General features: G+C 33.7%; 1 protein-coding gene across 1 annotated transcript; it reads left to right on the forward strand.

Annotated features, from left to right (window-relative positions):
* Positions 1–24,794: 24,794 nt before the first annotated feature.
* LOC139890313 (uncharacterized) lies at positions 24,795–27,039 on the forward strand. Its single transcript, XM_071873202.1, has 2 exons — positions 24,795–25,151; positions 27,031–27,039. Exons 1-2 carry the CDS (start codon positions 24,795–24,797, stop codon positions 27,037–27,039), a joined length of 366 nt encoding a protein of 121 aa, XP_071729303.1.
* Positions 27,040–27,545: the final 506 nt, after the last annotated feature.

The following is a 27,545-nucleotide window of genomic DNA, read 5'->3' on the forward strand; positions in this document are numbered from 1 at the left end:
AGTGTGCTGATTTGGTGAGACGATCAACTATTACCCAAATAGTATCAAAACCACTTGCAGTCCTTGGCAATTTAGTGATGAAATCCATGGTAATGTTTTCCCATTTCCATTCCGGGATTTCGGGTTGTTGAAGTAGACCTGATAGTTTCTGATGCTCAGCTATGACCTTAGAACACGTCAAACATTCTCCTACATATTTAGCAACATCGGCTTTCATACCCGGCCACCAAAAATGTTTCTTGAGATCCTTGTACATCTTCCCCGTTCCAGGATGTATTGAGTATCTGGTTTTATGAGCTTCTATAAGTACCATTTCTCTCATATCTATAAATTTTGGTACCCAAATCCTTTCAGCCCTATACCGGGTTCCGTCTTCCCAAATATTAAGATGCTTCTCCGATCCTTTGGGTATTTCATCCTTTAAATTTCCCTCTTTTAAAACTCCTTGTTGCGCCTCCTTTATTTGAGTAGTAAGGTTATTGTGAATCATTATATTCATAGATTTTACTCGAATGGGTTCTCTGTCCTTCCTGCTCAAGGCGTCGGCTACTACATTTGCCTTCCCCGGGTGGTAACGAATCTCAAAGTCGTAATCATTCAACAATTCAATCCACCTACGCTGCCTCATATTCAGTTGTTTCTGATTAAATATGTGTTGAAGACTTTTGTGGTCGGTATATATAATACTTTTGACCCCATATAAGTAGTGCCTCTAAGTCTTTAATGCAAAAACAACCGCGCCTAATTCCAAATCATGCGTCGTATAATTTTGTTCGTGAATCTTCAATTGTCTAGACGCATAAGCAATCACCTTCGTTCGTTGCATTAATACACAACCGAGACCTTACTTTGATGCGTCACAATAAATCACAAAATCATCATTCCCTTCAGGCAATGACAATATAGGTGCCGTAGTTAGCTTTTTCTTCAATAACTGAAATGCTTTCTCTTGTTCATCCTTCCATTTAAATTTCTTCCCTTTATGCGTTAATGCAGTCAAGAGTTTTGCTATTCTGGAAAAGTCTTGGATGAACCTTCTGTAGTAACCAGCTAGTCCTAAAAACTGGCGTATGTGTTTCAGAGTTTTCGGGGTTTCCCACTTTTCAACAGTTTCTATCTTTGCCGGATCCACCTTAATACCTTCTTTGTTCACTATGTGACCGAGAAATTGAACTTCTTCCAACCAAAATGCACACTTTGAAAATTTAGGGTACAATTCTTCCTTCCCCAATACTTCTAACACCTTTCTCAAATGTTCACCGTGTTCTTGGTCATTCTTTGAGTAAATAAGTATGTCATCAATGAAAACAATGACAAACTTGTCAAGATATGGCCCACACACTCTGTTCATAAGGTCCATGAACACAGCTGGTGCATTAGTCAATCCAAACGGCATAACCATAAACTCGTAATGACCATAACGCGTCCTAAAAGCAGTCTTTGGAATATCATCTTCTTTCACCCGCATTTGATGATACCCGGAACGTAAGTCAATCTTTGAATAAACAGACGAGCCTTGTAGTTGATCAAATAAGTTGTCGATTCTCGGTAGTGGGTAGCGGTTCTTGATGGTAAGTTTGTTCAACTCTCGGTAGTCGATACACAACCTGAATGTACCATCTTTCTTCTTGACAAACAAAACAGGAGCTCCCCACGGTGATGTGCTTGGTCGAATGAAACCACGTTCTAAAAGTTCTTGTAATTGACTTTGCAGTTCTTTCATCTCGCTGGGTGCGAGTCTGTAAGGAGCACGAGCTATTGGTGCAGCTCCTGGTACAAGATCTATTTGAAATTCAACGGATCGATGTGGGGGTAATCCCGGTAATTCTTTCGGAAATAAATCGGGAAATTCTTTTGTGACGGAAACATCATTGATGCTCTTTTCTTCAGTTTGTACTTTCTCGACGTGTGCTAGAACAGCATAGCAACCTTTTCTTATTAGTTTTTATGCCTTCAAATTACTAATAAGATGTAGCTTCGTGTTGCCCTTTTCTCCGTACACCATTAACGGTTTTCCTTTTTCTCGTATAATGCGAATTGCATTTTTGTAACAAACGATCTTTGCTTTCACTTCTTTCAACCAGTCCATACCGATTATCACATCAAAACTCCCTAACTCTACTGGTATCAAGTCAATCTTAAATGTTTCGCTAACCAGTTTAATTTCTCGATTCCGACATATATTATCTGCTAAAATTAATTTACCATTTGCTAATTCGAGTAAAAATTTACTATCCAAAGGCGTCAATGGACAATTTAATTTAGCACAAAAATCTCTACTCATATAGCTTCTATCCGCACCCGAATCAAATAAAACGTAAGCAGATTTATTGTCAATAAGAAACGTACCCGTAACAAGCTCCGGGTCTTCCTGTGCCTCTGCCGCATTAATATTGAAAACTCTTCCACGGCCTTATCCATTCGTGTTCTCCTGGTTCGGGAAATTTCTAATAATGTGGCCCGGTTTTCCACATTTATAACAAACTACATTGGCATAACTTGCTCCGACACTACTTGCTCCACCATTACTCATTCCGACACCATTTGTTCCTTTCGTTCTGTTAACCCCTGGTCCGTAGACCTCACACTTCGCCGCGCTATGACCATTTCTTTTACACTTGTTTCAAAATTTGGTGCAGAACCCCGAGTGATACTTTTCACACCTTTGGCATAGCTGCTTTTGATTGTTGTTGTTGTTGTTGTTGTTGTTGTTGTTGTTGCGGTTGTTATTGTTGTTGGGATGATTGTTGTAGTTGCTGCTGTTGTTGTTGTTGTTGTTGTTGTTGTTGTTGTTGGGCCTTTTGTTGTAGTTGCGATTGATGTTGCGATTGTTGGGATAATTGTTGCGATTATTGTTGTAATTGCTGTTATTGTTGTATTGGTGATTCTTATCACCGTTTTCCTCCCACTTTCTTTTGACTTGCTTCACATTGGCCTCTTCAGCGATCTGTTCTTTAATTCTTTCTTCAATCTGGTTCACTAGTTTGTGAGCCATTCTACATGCCTGTTATATGGAGGCGGGCTCGTTTGAACTTATATCTTCTTGAATTCTTTCTGGTAATCCTTTCACAAACGCGTCGATCTTTTCTTCCTCATCTTCGAACGCTCCCGGACACAATAGGCATAATTCTGTGAATCGTCTTTCGTACGTGGTAATATCAAATTCTTGGGTTCATAACCTTCTAAGTTCTGTCTTGAGCTTATTGACCTCGGTTCTGGGACGGTACTTCTCGTTCATCAAGTGCTTGAATGCTGACCACGGTAGTGCGTAAGCATCATCTTGTCCCACTTGCTCTAGATAGGTATTCCACTATGTTAACGCAGAACCTGTGAAGGTATGCGTAGCATACTTCACTTTGTCCTCTTCAGTACACTTACTTATGGCAAACACCGATTCGACCTTCTCGGTCCACCGTTTCAATTCGATCGGTCCTTCGGTTCCATCAAATTCCAAAGGTTTGCAGGCAGTGAATTCTTTGTAGGTGCATCCTACACGATTTCCTGTACTGCTAGATCCAAGGTTATTGTTGGTATGTAGCGCAACCTGTACTGCGGCTATGTTTGAAGCTAGAAAAGTACGGAATTCCTCTTCATTCATATTCACGGTGTGTCGAGTAGTCGGTGCCATTTCCTTCAAAATAGTTAAATGGAACAAGTTAATCATACAGAATATTAAGAGTAGTTAATAGTATTTCGTAGCATAATATGAACTCATTTATAAAAGCTTTTTCTTCATATTAGCGTTTTATAAGTTTAAATTCGGGTAGTACCTACCCGTTAAGTTCATACTTAGTAGCTAATATACAATTCAACTACTACAATTCTATATGAAAAACTGATTATAATAATATTTCGCGTTCAAACTTTTATACAATATTTTACAAACTTACAATACCGCTTATTTTACATAAAGCATGAAATATAGCACACAATAACTTTGATACTAGATAGTTGTGAAGATAATTCTAGCTAGTACACAAGTCGTTCAGCAAAGGCAATAAAGACACGTAATTCATACGTCCAGAAACAAGTCATGCATTCTGGTTTTACTAGGACTACTTCCCATCCTTGGTCTTGTGGAACATAACCGTTATGGCCGTTGATAAGATAGCGTGTTGTAACGTCATCAAAGGGACGAGGGTTACGTAATGTCCAACAGTCCCATAACAATCTAAAAACCTTGTTTCTCACCCCAACTACTGAGTCTGTTACTTGTGGAAATGTTTTGTTTAATAGTTGTAGCCCGATGTTCTTGTTCTCACTTTGGTGAGAAGCGAACATTACTAACCCGTAAGCATAACATGCTTCTTTATGTTGCATGTTAGCCGCTTTTTCTAAATCATGAAGTCCTATGTTCGGATACATTGAGTCAAAATAATTTCTTAACCCGTTGCGTAAAATAGCACTTGGGTTCCCCGCAATATATGCGTCAAAGTAAACACATCGTAACTTATGGGTTTCCCAATGTGATATCCCCCATCTTTCAAACGAAAGTCTCTTATAAACCAAGGCATTCTTGGAACGTTCTTCAAATGTCTTACAAACTGATTTCGCCGTAAATAGTTGTGCCGAAGAATTCTGACCGACTCTAGACAAGATTTCATCAATCATGTCTCCGGGTAGGTCTCTTAAAATATTGGGTTGTCTACCCATTTTGTGTTTTTATACTGTAAAATAGACAAGAGTTAGATTCATAAAAAAAATACTTATTAATACAAGCAATTTTTACATATATCATAAAGCATAAGCACACTATATTACATATATTACACCACACGAATACAACTATCTTATTCCGACTCGCTCGTTTCTTCTTCTTCGGTTTTGGTTCGTTTTGACAAGTTTCTAGGGATATATGATGTTCCCCTAATACGAGCCGTCGTTTTCCACATTGGTTTAGAAAAACCTGGTGGTTTAGAGGTTCCCGGGTTGTTGTCACAACTTAAGAAATACGGGTGTTGACGATACATATAAAGTTCATCTGGTTTGGAATCAAATTTCTCTATTTTTATGCCCTTTCCCTTATTGTTCTCTTTTGCCTTATTAAATTGTGTTGGGGTAATTTCTATAACATCATCGGATTCCTTGTCGGGATCCAATTCATCAGAGAATTGGTAATCCTCCAAATACTTTGCTTCCTTGGCGGAAACACCATTGACCATAATTAACTTTGGTCAGTTGGTTGGGGATTTTCTTCTACTTAACCGTTTTATTATTTCCCCCACTGGTTCTATTTCTTCTTCCGGTTCCGACTCTTCTTCCGGTTCCTCTTCGAGAACTTGTGAATCAGTCCACGAATTATTCCAATTTACATTTGACTCTTCATTATTATTAGGTGAGTCAATGGGACTTGTTCTAGAGGTAGACATCTATCACATAATATCAAACACGTTAAGAGATTAATATATCACATAATATTTACATGTTAATAATATATAGTTTCCAACAAAAATATTAAGCAATCATTTTTAAAGAAAACACGGTCGAAGTCCAGACTCACTAATGCATCCTAACAAACTCGATAAGACACACTAATGCAAATTTTTCTGGTTCTCTAAGACCAACACTCTGATACCAACTGAAATGTCTCATTCTTATTGATTAAAAACGTTCCATATTAATTGATTTCGTTGCGAGGTTTTGACCTCTATATGAGACGTTTTTCAAAGACTGCATTCATTTTAAAACAAACCATAACCTTTATTTCATAAATAAAGGTTTAAAAAGCTTTACGTAGATTATCAAATAATGATAATCTAAAATATCCTGTTTACACACGACCATTACATAATGGTTTACAATACAAATATGTTACATCGAAATCAGTTTCTTGAATGCAGTTTTTACACAATATCATACAAACATGGACTCTAAATCTTGTCCTTATTTTAGTATGCAACAGCGGAAGCTCTTAGTATTCACCTGAGAATAAACATGCTTTAAACGTCAACAAAAATGTTGGCGAGTTATAGGTTTAACCTATATATATCAAATCGTAACAATAAACCACAAGATTTCAAATTTCAATACACATCCCATACATAGAGATAAAAATTATTCATATGGTGAACACCTGGTAACCGACATTAACAAGATGCATATATAAGAATATCCCCATCATTCCGGGACACCCTTCGGATATGATATAAATTTCGAAGTACTAAAGCATTCGGTACTTTGGATGGGGCTTGTTGGGCCCAATAGATCTATCTTTAGGATTCGCATCAATTAGGGTGTCTGTTCCCTAATTCTTAGATTACCAGACTTAATAAAAAGGGGCATATTCGATTTTGATAATTCAACCATAGAATGTAGTTTCACGTACTTGTGTCTATTTTGTAAATCATTTATAAAAATATGCATGTATTCTCATCCCAAAAATATTAGATTTTAAAAGTGGGACTATAACTCACTTTCACAGATTTTTACTTCGTCGGGAAGTAAGACTTGGCCACTGATTGATTCACAAACCTATAACAATATATACATATATATCCAAGTATGTTCAAAATATATATACAAAACTTTTAATACATTTTGATGTTTTAAGTTTATTAAGTCAGCTGTCTTCGTTAGTAACCTACAACTAGTTGTCCACAGTTAGATGTACAGAAATAAATCGATAAATATCTTGAATCAATCCACGACCCAGTGTATACGTATCTCAGTATTGATCACAACTCAAACTATATATATATTTTGGAATCAACCTCAACCCTGTATAGCTAACTCCAACATTCACATATAGAGTGTTTATGGTTGTTCCGCAATATATATATAGATGGGTCGACATGATAGGTCGAAACATTGTATACGTGTCTATGGTATCTCAAAATTACATAATATACAATATAAGTTGATTAGGTTATGGTTGGAATAGATTTATTACTAACTTTCACGTTGGTAAAATGAGTAGTTTTTATCAATCTTGTTTTACTCGCCATTTCTTCGTTTCTAATCCGTTTTGAGTGATTCCAGTGGCCACGGTTTCGTATTGAACTTAACTTTATGAATCTAAATAGAAAAAGTATAAGTTTATAGTTGGAAATACAAGTTACAAGTCATTTTTGAAATAGGTAGTCATTTCCGTCGAAAGAACGACATCTTGATGACCATTTTGAAAAACATACTTTCACTTTGAGTTTAACCATGATTTTTGGATATAGTTTCATGTTCATAAGAAAAATCATTTTTCCAGAAGTATAGCTTTTAAATCAAAGTTCTTCTTAGCTTTTAATTATCCCAACCAAAACAGCCCCCGATTTTACTACGACGGCGTATATCCAGTTTTATGGTGTTTATCGTGTTTCCGGGTTTTAAATCATTAAGTTAGCATATAATATAGATATAGAACATGTGTTTAGTTGATTTTAAAAGTCTAGTTAGAAGGATTAACTTTATTTGCGAACAAGTTTAGAATTAACTAAACTATGTTCTAGTGATTACAAGTTTATAACGTTGAATAAGACAGCTTTTTATGTATGAATCGAATGATGTTATGAACATCATTACTACCTCAAGTTCCTTGGATAAACCTACTAGAAATGAGAAAAATGGATCTAGCTTTAAAGGATCCTTGGATGGCTTGAAAGTTCTTGAAGCAGAATCATGACACGAAAACAATTTCAAGTAAGATTTCCACTCAAAATAAGATTGTTATAGTTATAGAAATTGAATTAAAGTTTGAATATGATTATTACCTTGTATTAGAAAGATAACCTACTGTAAGTAACAAAGGTTTCTTGATCTTTGATGATTACTTGGAATGGATTTAGAAAACTTGGAAGTAAACATGCAATCTTGGAAGTATTCTTGATTTTATGAAACTAGAACTTTTGGAATTTATGTAGAACACTTAGAACTTGAAGATAGAACTTGAGAGAGATCAATTAGATGAAGAAAATTGAAGAATGAAAGTGTTTGTAGGTGTTTTTGGTCGTTGGTGTATGGATTAGATATAAATGATATGTAATTTTGTTTTCATGTAAATAAGTCATGAATGATTACTCATATTTTTATAATTTTATAAGATATTTCATGCTAGTTGGCAAATGATAGTTCCCACATGTGTTAGGTGACTCACATGGGCTGCTAAGAGCTGATCATTGGAGTGTATATACCAATAGTACATACATCTAAAAGCTGTGTATTGTACGAGTACGAATACGGGTGCATACGAGTAGAATTGTTGATGAAACTGAATGAGGATGTAATTGTAAGCATTTTTGTTAAGTAGAAGTATTTTGATAAGTGTCTTGAAGTCTTTTAAAAGTGTATGAATACATATTAAAACACTACATGTATATACATTTTAACTGAGTCGTTAAGTCATCGTTAGTCGTTACATGTAAGTGTTGTTTTGAAACCTTTAGGTTAACGATCTTGTTAAGTGTTGTTAACCCAATGTTTATAATATCAAATGAGATTTTAAATTATTATATTATCATGATATTATAATGTATAAATATCTCTTAATATGATATATATACATTAAATGTCGTTACAACGATAATCGTTACATATATGTCTCGTTTCAAAATCATTAAGTTAGTAGTCTTATTTTTACATATGTAGTTCATTGTTAATATACTTAATGATATGTTTACTTATCATAATATCATGTTAACTATATATATATCCTTATATATGTCATCATATAGTTTTTACAAGTTTTAACGTTCGTGAATCACCGGTCAACTTGGGTGATCAATTGTCTATATGAAACCTATTTCAATTAATCAAGTCTTAACAAGTTTGATTGCTTAACATGTTGGAAACACTTAATCATGTAAATAACAATTTCATTTAATATATATATAAACATGGAAAAGTTCGGGTCACTACACGAATCACGAAATTTAAAATAATAGTTTTCTCATTGTACGAAAGGACGTTCGAAAAACCGGAACCGGGACATAAGTCAAGTGACGACGTACGACTTATCGGAACAAAAATTACAAGTCAACTATGCACGTGAATTTAATATAATATATAATTAATTATATAAATTAAATATATTATAATTATAATTAATTAATATGTCGACGAACAAACAAACAAAGGAACCAAGCTGGACACAGCTGGCCATGCGATCGCATGGTCTAGTGCCCTTCAAACCATGCGATCGCATGGGGGGGAAAATCAGGCCACACCTATTTAAGCTCGATCTGTTTCTGTTTCTGATTCATTTCTTTCTCAACCTCGATCTTTCTCTCTATATAAACTTATTATTATTATTATTATTATTATTATTATTATTATTATTATTATTATTATTATTATTATTATTATTATTATTATTATTATTATTATTATTATTAGTAGTAGTAGTAGTAGTATTAGCATTATACATAAAATACTACGACGAGGTCTTGAGCGTGTCACTTTTAAAATGATTTTTCGAGCAGGATAGAGCTAAGGAAATTATGGGTTATAGCTATGGAGGTTATGGGTAATGTTCGTGGGTATTATTTGCAAATCAAACCTAGTGTTTATCATCTCTGTTACGTTTACGTACTTTTCTGCAATATTGAATCATAATATTGATACGTGAGCATTCATATCTTATCTTTTATATATTAATTGTGTATCCATGTCTAGTGCTCGAGTATATATATTTATGCATGCTTGTATGCTAAATTTCGTCATTAAACAGTTTATGACGCATCACGAATTAAATACATATATTACTGATAAAAGGTATATGATATGCATGTTTTTGAAAAGCTGGCGAAAAATCAATAACTTTTCATTTAGATATCGAATAGTTTTGATGAACGGATTAAAAGATATGATCAACTGAATTATGATTGACGTAATTGAAATTGCTTTTGAATCTGCAATTAAGATTTAAACAACTTGTTTACGAGATTGATAAATTGGATTTTTAAATATTACCAGCCGAGTAAATGAATTCTTATATAAAGCACGTCTCGTTTTGTTGAACTATTGTCAAAATTGACTTTTTGAAACGACTTTGGATAACTTTTGTATGTCGATCTCGAGCAATAGGATTGTGATACACTATGACCAGACCTAGCTTGATAGACATTTATTGACCAACATATGTTCTCTAGGTTGAGATCTACGGTTAATTTTGCATTCCGAGTTTCGGTCACATTTTGGTGAACGAATTTATATGCTGCTAAGGTGAGTTTCATTTGCTCCCTTTTTAATTGCTTTTGCAATCTATATTTTTGGGCTGAGAATACATGCACTTTATTTTAAACGCAATGGATACAAGTACATATTAAATTCTACACCGAGTTTAAACCGAAAATCCCTTAGCTTTGGTAACTAGTTACTGCCAGTTATAAGAACTGGTGGGCGCGAGTAGTAGTATATGGATCCATAGGGCTTGATATCCCCGTCTGTTCCAGGTATAGAAACCCTAGCCTGAACTATAAAACAGGCGTATGCTATTTGAGTTTAGTACACGTTGGATTGCGTGTATTGTACATGTTGGTTGCATGTATGTTAAAATAGGGGTACTTATTATATATACGTTAAAGTTTAGTTACCAGGGTGCTCAATCTTGTCAAATATTTTGATAAACGTTTCTGGATGAAACAACTGAAATCTTGTGATCCACCTTTATATACAGATTATGCGCAACGTTAAAACTATGAACTCACCAACCTTTGTGTTGACACTTGTTAGCATGTTTATTCTCAGGTTTCCTAGAAGTCTTCCGCTGTTTGCTTATATGTTAGACAAGCTATGTGCATGGAGTCATACATGCTTTATTCGAGAAAATGCTACATTCACAAAATCATCACCATCTATCTTATTTTGACTGCATGGTCAACTGAAGTATTATTGTAAACCATTGTATTAAGGTGATTGTCTATATGTAGAAATCATCAGATGTCGAAAACCTTTGATTTAAATATTCATTTATGGTGTGCCTTTTCAAAAGAATGCAAAGTTTACAAAACGTATCATATAGAGGTCAAATACCTCGCAATAAAATCGATGAATGACGTGTTCGTCCATATGGATTTGGAGCGATCGTCACAGTTGGTATCAGAGAGTTGGTCCTAGCGAACCAGGTCTTGCATGAGTGTGTCTAACTGATAGTTGTTAAGATGCATTAATAAGTCTGGACTTCGACCGTGTCTGCATGTTAAAAGTTTTGCTTATCATTATCGGAAATTACATGCTTATCATTTTTAAGTCTAGACACGTTTTCCTGCATTTATTGCATAAATAGTGTATAGACAAAAATTCATATCTTAGCGTATCTGTTACTGTAAACTTTTTCTGACATCTTCTGAAAATTTCTCCGTGATTTATGGAATTTGGTATTATATATACATATGTAAATTATGTATTGAAGAATACCAAACTAAATTCTATAATCTAATTCATATCAAAAATCATCTCCCTAATTATACAAGATGGATCCCGTATCTAGTTCAAATTCCTTAAACTCCGACAGCTATTCTGATATGGATATTCACCTGAATTCAGAAGACAGTGTAACCGAAATGGATCAACCAATCAGCCATCACCTATTCTGGATGAATTGGGGATGTGTTCGTAGCCTGCTTAGTCATTGGAGACAAGAAGAAGGTGATCCCTTCCATCCACCACATTGCCCTCTTGGCGAAGAACCTGAAGCACTTACCGGCAAACCTATTCAAGACACCATTTTCTCTCTCATTTCCAGAGTGTCTCGTCACGATTATATATTATCTCAAATTCTAGATCTTATTCGTCCACTCGTCCGAACCGACAATCACACCGGTGTAATAGAAGAAGTCAACGAGCTTCGCGCTCGGGTAGTGGCTTTGGAGAATGTGGTGCAAAGGTTACAAGCACCAGCAGCAGCACCGGCAACAACAGTACCACCAACAACAAAATCCGCATCCCACACCTCAACATCACAATCTGTACCTCGAACATCAACGTCATACGTACCATAGATACCAAGGAATACCAACAACAACAAACGATGAAGTATTGATTCATAACTTCATCGAAGAAATATTTTGCAGAGAATATGTAGTTTCTAAAAGTTTTAGAGATTATATATTCTAGTTCTAGTCGAAAACCAGATGAGATTAATATTATGTTAACTCATTAAATCCATGATTACATCTAAGGAAAATATATATGTAGGTATATTTTCATAAAGATTGTAATTAAGAAAATTCTTTTGTACAAACTGTTAATGGTGAGAATATTTTAACGGGTAGGTAATATCTGAGAGATATATAAATTCACAATTAATTTGTTACATTTTTCGATTCTGATTCAACAAATCATCAACTATACTCACTACTTTCACAACAATATATATTCTTTTATAAAAATCAAAGCAACCATCCTCATCCAAATTTGATTACATATTTTGATTTTGACAAATCAAAATTCAAGTCAAGATTTAACAAAAGACATCATTCTTACATTCCTACATCTTTCGAAGCTATACTTTGACTTCAAAACTGTGCTAGAACATCATACAACCCAGAAAAGTATTTGTATCATTCAAATTCCTAGAACATCATATGAATATTAACGATTACAATCTATGTTCAAATCCCTCGAAATTCCTGAAGACACTTCAAATAATGAATCATCGAGATGATGATCCAACCACATGTTACCACAGTCTTGTACCTGAAAAACCCTCGAAATCAAAGTCATAGTTTAACACGTATCCGTGTCAGACCCTTTGGCATTTATTAGCTAAAATAAATTTTCAAACCCTTTTCAAAATAGACAGTTTTGTCACCACTCCAGCAAATCACCTTCAATTGTTCATTTGAATAAGCCTTATTATAACGATTACCCCTTCATCATTGTTACCGGGGAACCTTTCATATTCCACCACATTAGCAGTAAACTTATCAACAACTTCATTGATCATTAAACCTCTCCGAAAAATCACGATAATTATTCATTGAAACTCTATCAAGTACCCATATACAACTTGTAACAACAATTGTCATACCAACTACTGGGAATTAGCAAATTAGTATTTTGAATTTCGTAGCAATTTTTCGCCAACAGTTATATATATACATATAACGTTTACCTTCAAGACTTACAGACTTCGAATGTGAAGTTTCTGAAAAACACCCTAAACTATGAACTAGTTCTCGAAATCTTGAAAAATGCTGATGAAGCAGCAAAAACTGTAAACGACTTTAACAGTCGAAAGTTTGATGATAAAGAGTAGTGTGTTAGAAAAGCACAGAAAAAGAGAAAATTTGGTACTGGAAAACGAATTGAGCAAACCATGAAGGAGGCTGTGGACAAATCACAAAGACTAAACCTACCTTCAAAGAATCCAAATGATTCAGTGTCTGCTGAAGTCATTAACAAATACCTTGCTCCTGACTCTAAACCTTTACGAACAAATCTTCTTCATCATTCTTCCATATTAGAAATTTTAAGATATTATCGTATCTTTCATTATAAATATCTTCGATATTCCCGAAGATATTTTCACAACTATTCTTATCTGAAATCATTTATCTCTTTGCGCTATCTGTATCACATCATAAAAGAAACTATTTTAGTTTCTAAATCCTGAAAATTTCGAAAAATGGATGTTTTTGAAGTAGTGTTGGGAATTGAAGCATGAGTTAGTATAATATAATGACACTTGATCAACGTGATTATATTACAGTAAGTCATGCTGAGTTTCTAATGGAACGTGATAAAGATTCACGGATCATACCCTCATCATGAACCATGTTACATAACTCTTTCATTCTATTTAAACTCTAAATATATCAAGAAAATATTTTTCTTGATGATTCGGTCTTTTTCGGATATTCTGGTAATTTGACAAATCAAGATTGTGCCATTACAATTTCTTTCTTAGAACATTAGCTATGTTCATTCCGAAATGTATAGTTACGAATTCTGGACCATTATTCGCTTGACTTAAGGTTGGGAAGAGAAAATTAAAGCATGAATCTCCGAAATATAATGGAAAATATAAAGCCCGATAACAACCCCGAAATTACAAACCGTGTATATCAATGCGTATCGCAATATAAAGACACGGGAGAATGAAAAACACTATAACCCCAAGGTAATAATGGAAGAAAATAACCTCCTCTGGTGGCAGATGAAAAAGAAGAATGAAGGATACGATAGCCAAGAAAATATCAAGAATCAGAACTGGATTAAGCATTTTCACAATCTATTAGGAAGTATGAAATAAGGAAGAAGCTTATAGGAGTGGTGAAAATAAATGAAATGGAAGAGGTCAATTTATAGTGAAATATCAGACATAGCAATCAAGGCAGATTACGCATTTAATTAAAGAAGATCTTAATCTCCTTAATTCCCGAAGAATCAAATCTTATTTAGATTATGAAGATTTTCTATTCCTTAAATTCCGAAAATCAAGCGTTACTATGTCAAAAGTTAAGACGAATCTTTATTCTTCATTTCACTCTTTTACGATAACTTCTCTCATACGCTTCGAGTAATCGGATTGTTTTATCCATATTATTCAACGGTGATAAAACTCTATTTATCAACTCATATTCATCATGAAAACATTTTTATTGTTAGCCATGATGACCTCACTCAAATTTCGGGACGAAATTTCTTTAACGGGTAGGTACTGTGATGACCCAGAAATTTGTGACCAAATTTAAACTTAATCTTTAACGTTTCCGACACGATAAACAACGTCTGTAAAACTGAATCTCAAAATTCTTGAACTATTCAAATACCCTTCGATTGTTTTCAACAATTCATAAACAATTATATGTAAATAGATACATACTATAACTTGAAAACATAGCAAAGTATTAAGTGAATGATACTGTGCCTTAAACTTATTGGTTTGAATATCTAGTTGATATATTTAACTACGGAGTTAAAAGATAATGCTAAACGATTGAATTAAAAAATATTTATCAGGCCTCTTAATGATTATGATATTGTTACGGGTCTCTGTTGTGAGGTCTACACTGATTTGAGAAATCATTCATTTTTAACGATATAAATGATAAAGTGTTTGATGACAAAAGTTAGATAAAAGTTAGTGGAAAACTAAACTGCATAATATTCAATTAATTGTGTTTCAAATGTGTGAAAATGTTTTCAGATAGTATAGAATTGATTGTTAACATGTTTTTGTTTAAATAACGTAATTTGAATATGTATAATAAGAAATATTAACTGTTAGAATTAGTTATATGAATAACGTGCGATGTGTATTTTAGAACGTGTTTATTAATATAGAAAATATATATTAACTTGGTCATAAAACTATTTGATATTATATATACATTCGTAAATAGCGAGACGACGATTTATAGAAGTAAATGACCAAAACACTCAAGTGTATAAGTTACAATTCTAGTGGTATAGTTTATGGATAATTTAAGACTATATTTTGTCAAAGGTACGAATCACGAAATGTAAAATACAAGTTTTCTCAGTGTACGAAAGGACGTTCGAAAAACCGGAACCGGGACATAAGTCGAGTGACGACGTACGACTTATCGGAACGAAAATTACAAGTCAACTATGCACGTGAATTTAATATAATGTATAATTAATTATATAAATTAAATATATTATAAATATAATTAATTAATATGTCGACGAACAAACAAACAAAGGAACCAGGCTGGACACAGCTGGCCATGCGATCGCATGGCCTACTGCCCTTCAAACCATGCGATCGCATGGGGGGAAAATCAGGCCACACCTATTTAAGCTCGATCTGTTTCTGTTTCTGATTCATTTCTTTCTCAACCTCGATCTTTCTCTCTATATATACTTATATTTATTATTATTATTATTATTATTATTATTATTATTATTATTATTATTATTATTATTATTATTATTATTATTATTATTATTATTATTATTATTATTATTATTATTATTATTATTATTATTATTATTATTAATCTTATTATTATTAGTAGTATTAGTATTATACATAAAATACTACGACGAGGTCTTGAGCGTGTCACTTTCAAAATGGTTTTTCGAGCGGGATAGAGCTAAGGAAATTATGGGTTATAGCTATGGAGGTTATGGGTAATGTTTGTGGGTATTGTTTGTAAATCAAACCTAGTGTTTATCATCTCTGTTACGTTTATGTACTTTCCTGCAATATTGAATCACAATATTGATACGTGAGCATTCATATCTTATCTTTTATATATTAATTGTGTATCCATGTCTAGTGCTCGCGTATATATATTTATGCATGCTTGTATGCTAAATTTCTTCGTTAAACAGTTTATGATGAATCACGAATTAAATACATATATTACTGATAAAAGGTATATGATATGCATGTTTTTGGAAAGCTGGCGAAAAATCAATAACTAAGCTGGCGAAAAATCAATAACTTTTCATTTAGATATCGAATAGTTTCGATGAATGGATTAAAAGATATGATCAACTGAATTATGATTGACGTTAATTGAAATTGCTTTTGAATCTGCAATTATGATTTAAACAAATTGTTTACGAGATTGATAAAATAGATTTTTAAATATTACCAGCCGAGTAAATGAATTCTTATATAAAGCACGTCTCGTTTTGTTGAACTATTGTCAAAATTGACTTTTTGAAACGACTTTGGATAACTTTTGTATGTCGATCTCGAGCATTAGGATTGTGATACACTATGACCAGACCTAGCTTGATAGACATTTATTGACCAACATATGTTCTCTAGGTTGAGATCTACGGTTAATTTTGCATTCCGAGTTTCGGTCACATTTTGGTGAACGACTTTATATGCTGCTAAGGTGAGTTTCATTTGCTCCCTTTTTAATTTCTTTTGCAATCTATATTTTTGGACTGAGAATACATGCACTTTATTTTAAACGCAATGGATACAAGTACATATTAAATTCTACACCGAGTTTAAACCGAAAATCCCTTAGCTTTGGTAACTAGTAACTGCCAGTTATAAGAACTGGTGGGCGCGAGTAGTAGTATATGGATCCATAGGGCTTGACATCCCCGTCTGTTCCAGGTATAGAAACCCTAGCCTGAACTATAAAACAGACGTATGCTATTTGAGTTTAGTACACGTTAGATTGCGTGTATTGTACATGTTGGTTGCATGTATGTTAAAACACGGGTACTTATTATATATACGTTAAAGTTTAGTTACCAGGGTGCTCAATCTTGTAGAATATTTTGATAAACGTTTCTGGATGAAACAACTGAAATCTTGTGATCCACCTTTATATACAGATTATGCGCAACGTTAAAACTATGAACTCACCAACCTTTGTGTTGACACTTGTTAGCATGTTTATTCTCAGGTTTCCTAGAAGTCTTCCGCTGTTTGCTTATATGTTAGACAAGCTATGTGCATGGAGTCATACATGCTTTATTCGAGAAAACGCTGCATTCACAAAATCATCACCATCTATCTTATTTTGACTGCATGGTCAACTGAAGTATTATTGTAAACCATTGTATTAAGGTGATTGTCTATATGTAGAAATCATCAGATGTCGAAAACCTTTGATTTAAATATTCATTTATGGTGTGCCTTTTCAAAAGAATGCAAAGTTTACAAAACGTATCATATAGAGGTCAAATACCTCGCAATAAAATCAATGAATGACGTGTTCGTCCATATGGATTTAGAGCGATCGTCACATCAATTGTGCTATTTCAAGACAAATTTCAGCACGGGAATGGTTTGTGCTCTTGAGGGCGGAGCATAGCACATACAATGGCAATGGAGCCCTCCATAGCATGAATGAGGGCGGCTCACAAGCATCACCATTGGGTGTGTTCTACATAGACATACATTTTCTTATTTAATTTGGCCTACATATGGAAAACTTTCGGTACAAAACTTAACATTTTTCGAATTTTACCTCGTCAAACAAATTGTACTAAGGCCATATAGTATCTACTGCTACCACTATCTGTGAACCATCGCCACCCACCGTTACCCGCTCACCGAGATAGGCAACAAATCGCCACTATCATCGCCAGTGGTTCCTGCAACGAATGGGTTAATGGCTCAAAGGTTGGACCCACTATCTTTTTTGATTTTAAAATAACAACGGCTTCTTTTTCAAAAAAGAAAATATTTATACCAATATAAATACCACCCAATACACACTACTATTTTATACCATTTCATGCTACTTTAACTCTCATTTCCAATTTCTCAAACCATTTCTTAAATACAATCGTTGCGACATTTCCATTTACGCATTGGTTTGACTGTAAGTTTATATTTTAGTAAATCAAGGATTACACTAAAATGGGGGGGATTATTGGTGATTTTAGTGAAATCGGACAATACACATTTTGGTGAATTGGATTTACTATGTTGAAAGTGGAAGTGCTTGTCTGATACTCTACACGAATCCGGGAAGTGTGGAGTACACGTTCGTAAAGGGTTGGAACAATCACTTAATGTTTAGTTAAACTTGGGAGAACAACTTAGTGAAAAATTGGACTGCTCCAAAATCACGCCTTAAGGCGCGCCGTGGCCCTCCTAGGCGCGTTGCGTCCCACAATGGATTTTGGAGTCAGAAGCTCTTCATTGATAAAAGTATCATGTACAACACTAAGGCACGTCGCGGTCTAAAGGGAAAAGGTGATGCCGAACAAGTTACAAGTTTTTGGAATGTTAGTTCAGTACTGCGGCGTGACGTAGCCCTCCAGGAAGCGGCGCGACTTATAACACAGATACTGAAATGGTGCCATTTTGTGCTAAAAGGTGTGTTGTTCCAAAACGTTGCTTTTTGTTTCATGGTCACTTGTGAACGGTTTTAACATCATATTTAGCATGAATAGACACCATTTAAAGGGTGCTGGTTCCCAAGTGATGTACCATTTCATAATGGACATGTATGAAAGGTTGCAACTCTTCATTGTACCCTTTCGCCAACTATAAATAAAAGTATTCATCCATTGATGAATGGTTACAGAATTTGATGATTCTAAACACACTTTCAACATTCAAACTTATAGATTTTACAATCTAAAATTGCAAGGAACACATATTCTTTTGGTCAAGAAAGAGTGCTCATACTAGTCTTATCCTAATAGTGATTTCGTGCAACCCGTGGCCAAGTGGGTCAAAATACTCGATTAAGAAAGTGTTCACACGATTCAAGTATCAATCCGGTGGCTGATTCTTTACCCACTAATCCATATTTTCCTACAATATCTTATGGAATTGTTTATTTATGTGTTTATGTTGCATTTTGCAGACCAGTTTGAAGTTGGAGTTCTTGAGTTATTATTTAGCAGAATTGAGTTTGTTAGAATATAGTTGCATCAAGTTTTTGCCTTCTATGGTAGCTGCATCTGTCACATTTCTTTCAAGATTTATTCTCAACCCAAATTCACATCCATGGGTAAGTAAATTAAGAATTATGAGTTGTATTTCCTTGAAAACAAAAAAAAGGTTGAGATCCAAGGAACAAATCTCAACCCTTGGATTCATCCACCTTCATCTCCTCCTCCAACACCACCATCTCCATGCTCCGCCACCGTCATCCACTATCCGCCACCGTCATCCACCATCATCCACCTTCATCCACCATCTCCATGCTCCGCCACCATTACAGCCACCGCCACACACCGCCACAGCCACATCAACCGCCACAACCACATCAACCACCACAACCACCACCACCACCAGAAGTAATCGTAGCAATCAACTGCCAGCGATTTCATCAAATTGATGGAATCAATCGTTGACGGAATCAACCGTCGTCGTCGAAATCGTCGCCGTCATCGGAGATGGTGACGGTTCTAGGGTTTTTATCACACGTGATTGAATATCACAATCACATGTGATTGAGTTTCACAATCACATGTGATTGTTCAATCACATGTGATTGTGAAATTCAATCACATTTGATTATTCTTTCCATCACATGTGATTGTAATATTCCATCACATGTGATTTTCGGGTTTTTATGAACTGAAAATCGATTTTCAATTTCTGAAAAGAATTAGTGAAATCTGAAAAAGTAGAAACGTTAGGAATCATCTAGTGAATCTTTCTTCAAAGTTTCGTGAATTGATTCACTGTTTTGATCGAGACATATGCGATTTAAAGTTCAAGTTTGGGTTTTCAAAAAGTTTTCGATTCGTTCAATTTATGATGTTGTTTGAGATTTCTAGAAACGGTGTTATGTTTGGTATGATTAGGCGCATCTTTCTGGTTAATTTCGTGGTTTAATTTCATGTTTGGGTGAAGTTGGGTGAAGGTCACCGTTGGCCACCGCAGCACCACCGTGAGGTGGTCGGAATCTGGGGGTGGTGGAGTATCTGAATCGTCAGTTTAGTAGGTGGCAGAAGCAGGTGGTGGCGAGTGGAGGTTGCAGGTGGTGGCGAGCGGAGGTTGCAATTGGTGGCCGCCGGAATCACATGTGAGTGGGGTGGGTTTCGGGGTGGATGAATGTGGACTGTAAATTGGGAAGAGGTGGTTGGATCCTAAGTCATTGATTATATTAATCCAAGGGTTGAAATTGATCCTTTGGATCTCAACTTAAAACTTGGACTCATTTGAATATTCCTTTCTTATAACATATAAATTATCTTTTGTTTGTAAATTATATGTGATACAAAAGTGATTATGTTATTGGTTCTACAGAATTTGGATTTAAAAAAGCTCTCAAGGTATAAGTCATCCGATCTGAAAGAATGTGTTATGATTCTACATGATTTGCAATCAAGTAGAAGAGTTGCTAATTTGGTAGCAATAAGAGAAAAGTATAAGTAACATAAGGTTACATCATTTATGCTTGTATTCTTAAATGATTTTGCCAACATGTTACGCTTCCTTGTTTACATACTTCTAAAGCTGATATAATTGTGACGACCTGAAAATTTTCGATCAAATTTAAACTTAATCTTTATATGGTTCGACACGATAAGCAAAGTCTGTAATGTTGAGTTTCAAAAATTTTGAACTGTGTTTAATATATTCATTTGATCTTCGACTGCTCTCGACGATTCACGAACAATTTATTTTAAATAGATATGTATGTATATATAAATAATAATTTGAAATATAATTTGAAGTATTATATGTTGTTGTTATTAAAAATTAATAAAATAAAAATAGGATATTATAGTAATTATTATTTAAAATATATCTATATATAAAAATAATGTATATAAAAAATAAATAAATAAATATTTGCGTTAGCTGTTCTGCCTAATGAATATCGATTATTAAATCAAATAATTGGCCAAATATAATTTATACTAAGCACAAAATTGGTATACGACCAAGTGGGAGAATGTTAGAATTATTATTTATCATTATCATTATTATTTCTCACTATTATGTTCTAACCATTTATGCTTAGACTTAATGATTAGACTTTTGAGGTTATCTTAATAATCATTCTCATAATGATATCTTGATGTTATAAGACTCTTGATATGAGTCTTATTGATAATCTTAATAAGGAGTCCACACCATAATGAATTACACTTAATTAGTTTCGATGGGAGACTATTGAGTTGCATAGTTCATAATGCTAGGAGTTGATCCCTAGCTTGTCCTCTCATATAGGGGTTTATGTCTTCCCCATGACAACCATTCCAACACACTTACATTCACTAATTCCATCATCTAAGTGAGAGGTACAAGTAGAAGATCAACATCCATACTTTGTCTCATGGCTTCATCATCTCTCAACTCATGTAAGTCTAAGGCTTTAATCTTTATGTTATGATATTATGAATTACATGATTACCATGATTATGATGTGTCTAACAGTATAGAAATACCAGTAGATTAATCGAGTTCCGAAATTACAAAAGTGACAACTTCTAATGCACCTACAATCTTTTACAGACTCCGTTAACGCCCACTCTAGCTAATTATCGCTAATTGATAATCATATCATAATCCAAGAAATAGAAAATAGGGAAGGTTCTTCAACTCTAAATGTTCTTGATGTATTTTTGAAGTGGTTTTAATCTTCAATTTCTTTGATTTGTTTTCTGTCATTTTCGCTTTGTATTGAAAAAGAACTTTTATCACATTAACATGTCAAACGTATACACTTACTGCTACAACTTTTACATATTCATACTAACTATTTTAATTTTAATTAAGTTCATAATGATGTTGCTTATATTTATTGACATATTTACTTACATAGTCACATGATGCACCTTTAGATCATTTAATATATTAGTTCAACGAAGACAGATTGTCCCATATTGTAGTGGTTCTATTGCCCCCCTTGATAATTCGGAGTTAAACGAAGACAATACAACTTTCGCGGAAAGGTTGGCACGTTTGAAGAAGGAAAAGAAGAAGATAAAAGAAGGGTTGAGGGCTAGTAGAGAGTTTTAGACGAAAGAAAACAAGCCGAGAAGGTATGGCGCTTCCACTTCGGGTATTATAAACTCATTGATCATGAGGAAGACGTGGATTATGGGGATGTCATTCAAAATTTGTTTATGGGTGGTTTTGCGGACTCGGGTAAATGTGTCACTTCGGGTTTGGTGAGTGCAAAAATGACCAAGGAGGCTTTCGCGACATTTGATACAATGATGACGCGTATGGCCGAAAGCGAACCGATTACGGTTAATAATTCTAGTGAGATCCCCCGTTCGCCGGTTAAAAATACGCATCAAAAGCGTAGAAGGAAATTGGTTCAAGGCGCTGAAATGGAAGAATTCAGAGTATTCATGAAGGACATTTGATTTCGTTTTCTTCGGTTTCAGGTTTTTCGTTGTACTCTTTGGTTTCATGGATCACTTGTTTGTTTGTAGCTTATTATAGTGGTTTTATGTTTGATTTAGGTTAAGTGAGGCTCGATATTCATAGTTTATTTGTTAATAGTTTGCTAGGTATGAGCTTCACCGGGGTTTTTTCTTTTGCATCTCTTGTTGATTTTGTTTTCTTTTCGAAAACGTTATCCGTATTTATATAAGTTATTGTTATTTCGCCAAAAAAAAAAAATTAATATATTAAGATTGATATATTTTGTTTTTCTATACCTACTCATTTACTTTTTGGGTTATTTTTAACTGGATATTAAGCCTTTGGGCCATGGCCCAACATACCCACCTTTGTTGACCAGAAAAGTTAAACGACAATTTTAAAGTTAAAAAGGCAACACCATCTTTTGTCAATATTAGTATTAATAATAATAATAATAATAATAATAATAATAATAATAATAATAATAATTAATTAATAATAATACATATGTAGCTCTCTGGTTTGTAATTTGCTTTTTAACTCATTTTTACATGTGTGCAATCAACAACAACAATACCAAATCCCATAAATGTAGGGTATAGGAGAAGTGGAGTGTAGATAATCATTCTTCGTACCCTAGATTAGAAGGAAGTCACTACTCCACTTGCGGGTATAGAACCCGCAACTAGATGAGGTTTTTACATGTCTGCAATCCTTGAAGTTATGTCTGCTCAGGTTTTAATATTTTCACCGTCCATTCATCTTTTCAGTTTGCTAATTCACAAAATTGGCCTTTATAGGAACAAATTGGATCATTTTTATATAGCCAAGTGAAGAGTTTTGGCGCCAATATCAATATCTTAGGTTCTTTCTCATTTTGAATTGTTGTATATATATATATATATATATATATATATATATATATATATATATATATATATATATATATATATATATATAGCTTTGAAGAATCTAATTTAATGAGGATTTAAGAATGAACAAATATTTTCTTATATTTTTCACTGTGAACTCTGCTTAGTGACTTTTTTAGTGATATGGTTTGTATGAGAATGTTGACATCTCTACAACTCTACAAGGAAAGCAAACGTTGTACAGGATCTGTTTGTTCAAGTACATCGCGTGGTTGATATGCATCGGTTTGTTTAGTATTAACTAGAAAAAATTTCGACTGCGCGTTGCTGCGGTTGTATTCGACGCGCGGTCGAATTTGGATATACGTTGTTTGGTACCTAATATATCTAGTAAGGTTGGGTTGTTTGTTGGACGTGTATGTAATATAGCCCGAAATATTTAGTTTTTTTTAACGGTGTTCGTTTCGCGTATAGTTAGTCACGTTGTGTTCGTAAAATTATTTCGAGTTAAACGGTGGTCTCGGAAAAATTTAACTCGCACCGAGCGAAAATATAGGGCCCGTTATTTAGTATTTTTTTAACATGTCCGTTTCGCATATAGTTAGTTCCGTTGGGTTCGTGAGATTTTTTTGAGTTGAACGGTGGTCTCGGAAAAATTTAACCCGCACCGAGCGAGAAGATAGGGCCCGTTATAAATTCGGGTGGAGTAAGTTTCTTTTATTTTAATAAAATTATATATTTACATTTTCTACCCCTAAAAAAGTGTAAAGTTGAGGGTCGTTGTGTAATTTGAGCGAAAGTTGAGGGACCGTTTGTAGTGTTAACGGAAACTCAAAACGACGATCCGTTAAAACTAAAACGGCCAAAATTCGGTCGACTAATAGTATATATATATATATATATATATATATATATATATATATATATATATATATATATAATGTATAATGTAATATAATGTATCATATAATATAATATTGGTGTACAGTACTCAATGTTACAATGTATTTATGTATGTTATGGAGCTATGTCAATAGATCTTACAATAATAATTATAGGATCTTTATCAATAACATATTTGTTGGGTCTCTACTCTATCAATTATAAAACAATTAGAACTTCTATTTTTTTTATTTTTTTTCAATGTAATTACAATTTTATGAAAAAAATGAAAAACAATAACGTCTCTTTAATGATCATTCTAAAAAGGTAGTTCTTCGGAAGGTAGATGAGGACGTGTCACACCGTATTAAGGTATGGTGGGTGAAGTGGAGAGCAACTACCGTAGTCTTATGCGACAAGAAGATCCCCTTAAGTTGAAAGGGAAATTTTTTAAGGTGGCAATTAGACATGCCATGTTATACGGATTAGAGTGTTGGCCATTGACGAAGGCACAAGGGAGAAGGATGGAGGTAGCAGAGATGAGGATGCTTAGGTGGACATGTGGTAAAACCATGTTGGATATGATCCCAAATAGTGTTTTTAGGAAGAATCTGAAAGTTAGAAGCATCATAGACAAGCTAAGGGAAGAACGACTTCGATGGTTTGGGCATGTGAGGAGGCGACCTCTTACTGCGCCTGTGAGGAGAGTCGAGGCACTTACGGTTGACGGCGTAAGGAGAAGGGGTAGACTGTCACACCCCCAAATAGGGCCTGGGGTATTTGTGACCAATTATATCAAATCACAGTTGTATAAACGAGAACGACTCTATATGAGACGTTTTGAATAAAACATTTATTAATAAAACAGCGGAAGCATTAAAAGTTTTACATCAAATCCAAACCGAAATAGTATTAGTTTTAACATGCAAAGTAAATGTAATGAAATGAAGACTCCATGCAACAGCATTCAATTCATCATGTAGCATTCATAGCAATCACCTTATTCGTCACCTGAGACAAAACATGTTTAAAGTGCCAACCAAAAAGGTTGAGTGAAATTCATAGGTTTATATAATATGCATTAGACCACAAGATTTAGTTTAAAGCTGATTGATACCAATTATATCAATATAAAAAGAGTTGCTGCAGTTTGTAATATCGCTACTAGACAAAAGTTTACCCCGCGACACCTTGAACAGTCAGTGTCAGTTGAATCATTATTATGTAACCAAAGACCATCAGTCAAATAGTTAGAGACGTCACTCTCGGTAGCGCTACTCACAATAACTAAATTTGCATCTTATACCTCAGCAATTAACGATATTACGGTGGGGATTTGCATGACAAAGCACGACAACACAATAACATTTTAGTACTTGTGTCTAAACGTAAAACAGTTATAAAGCAAGCATGTGTCTCACCCCAAAAGTTATAAACAGTTAAGTAAACAGTAAAAGCGGGGCTATGAAAATCACCTTAAATAGCAGTTGAAGTATTTCACGCAAGAAGGAAAGTAAAGCAAGTAAGTTATCTGGATATCAACATAGAGGTATAAAGTTTGATTAGTTAATGTCTAACTTGACATAAAGTATGTTTATTAATATAACAACTATATTGACAGTGACGTTTTTCGGAAAAAGTTCCAATTTCTCAAAAGTTTCTATTTTTGAAAACCTACTATTTATGGAAAGCTTCCACTTATAGTAAGCTTCTAGTTTAAGAATGTTTGGGTTATAATTCTTAACAAAGATGTTGTATAATCTCGCCCAAACTTCGTCGCTAACATGCAAGTCAATCGAATGATCTATTGTTACCGAGCGGCCCAGGATCTCTTGACCAGAATCTAAGTCTTGGCATTCGAGATCCACAAGCGTCCCATAATGGTAACAAGGATCATCCTAGGCCACAAGTAGCGGTGATGTTTGTAGTCTTTGTACGCTATCTTTAATTATAACCTTCACGTTAGGTGCGTATATACATATATATTCATTAATTCGATTTTAATTATAATTCCTATATATTAATTCATAAAAATACTTTTATAATTTTTAGTAACATATATTACTAATTATAACATGTTATTTATTTTAATTTTAATTGCATGTAAATTATAACATTATTTACATGTTTCGGTAAAAAAAATAAACCGAAGTAAATAGTAAAAAGTAAAAAGTAAGAAAAGAATACTTACTAGTAGTAATTCTTCAAAGAGAGAATGAGAGAAATTTTGGTGTGAGTTTGAATGAGAAATGAGGAGTATTTATACTTGAAAAAAAATTAGGTAAAAAGAATAAAATAATTAAAAGAAAAAATATTTTAATTCTTAATGGGATTTTAATAATTAAAAGTATTAAATGTTAGGTCATGAGTCATCTACAAAATAAAATAATAAAAGTAGTAGTCCATTACAATTTTAAAATAAAAAATAAATTTTTTTAAAATTTTTTTTAAAACTTTTTTAATTAATAAATACGAATTTTTGTAAAATATTAAATAATTTCAGTATTTTACATTTTTAATACATGATTATGATTTATTTCTGTATTATATATGTTAATCAAAAATTATGATTTTAATTTAATTATGATTATTACTTATGGTTTTTATTAGGTTTACTAATGTTATTACATTTTTTTAGTTATATTTATTTTATTAAAAGTAATATAAAGTTTAGATAAATTAAATTATGTCAAATTATATAAATTAATATTATATAATTTATTTAAGCGTACGTTGTTGACAAAAAATTACTATTCGGTCAATGTTTAATTGTATATAACAACCCTTAAATAATTAATACATATAGTCAGGCAGAAAACCCTAGGGTCAATTCAGTAAATTTTGAAGTCGAAAAGTGAGGGTTGTTATAGTACCTCCCCGTTGATAAAAACTTCGTCCCGAAGTTTTAGGTAGACTTCTCGGATGCATCAGCGGTTGAGAAGAGATGGGGATATTTCTGTTTCATTTGGTCTTCACGTTCCCAGGTATAATCGGGGCCACGTCGTGAATTCCAACGGATCTTAACAATAGGTATGGTGCTTTGTTTCAAGCATTTAGCAGATCGGTCCATGACTTCTACGGGTTCCTCTATGAAGTGCATTTTATCATCAATGCGAATGTCATCC

The sequence above is a fragment of the Rutidosis leptorrhynchoides genome, chromosome 2, assembly GCF_046630445.1.
Source record: "Rutidosis leptorrhynchoides isolate AG116_Rl617_1_P2 chromosome 2, CSIRO_AGI_Rlap_v1, whole genome shotgun sequence".
NCBI lineage: Eukaryota > Viridiplantae > Streptophyta > Magnoliopsida > Asterales > Asteraceae > Rutidosis > Rutidosis leptorrhynchoides.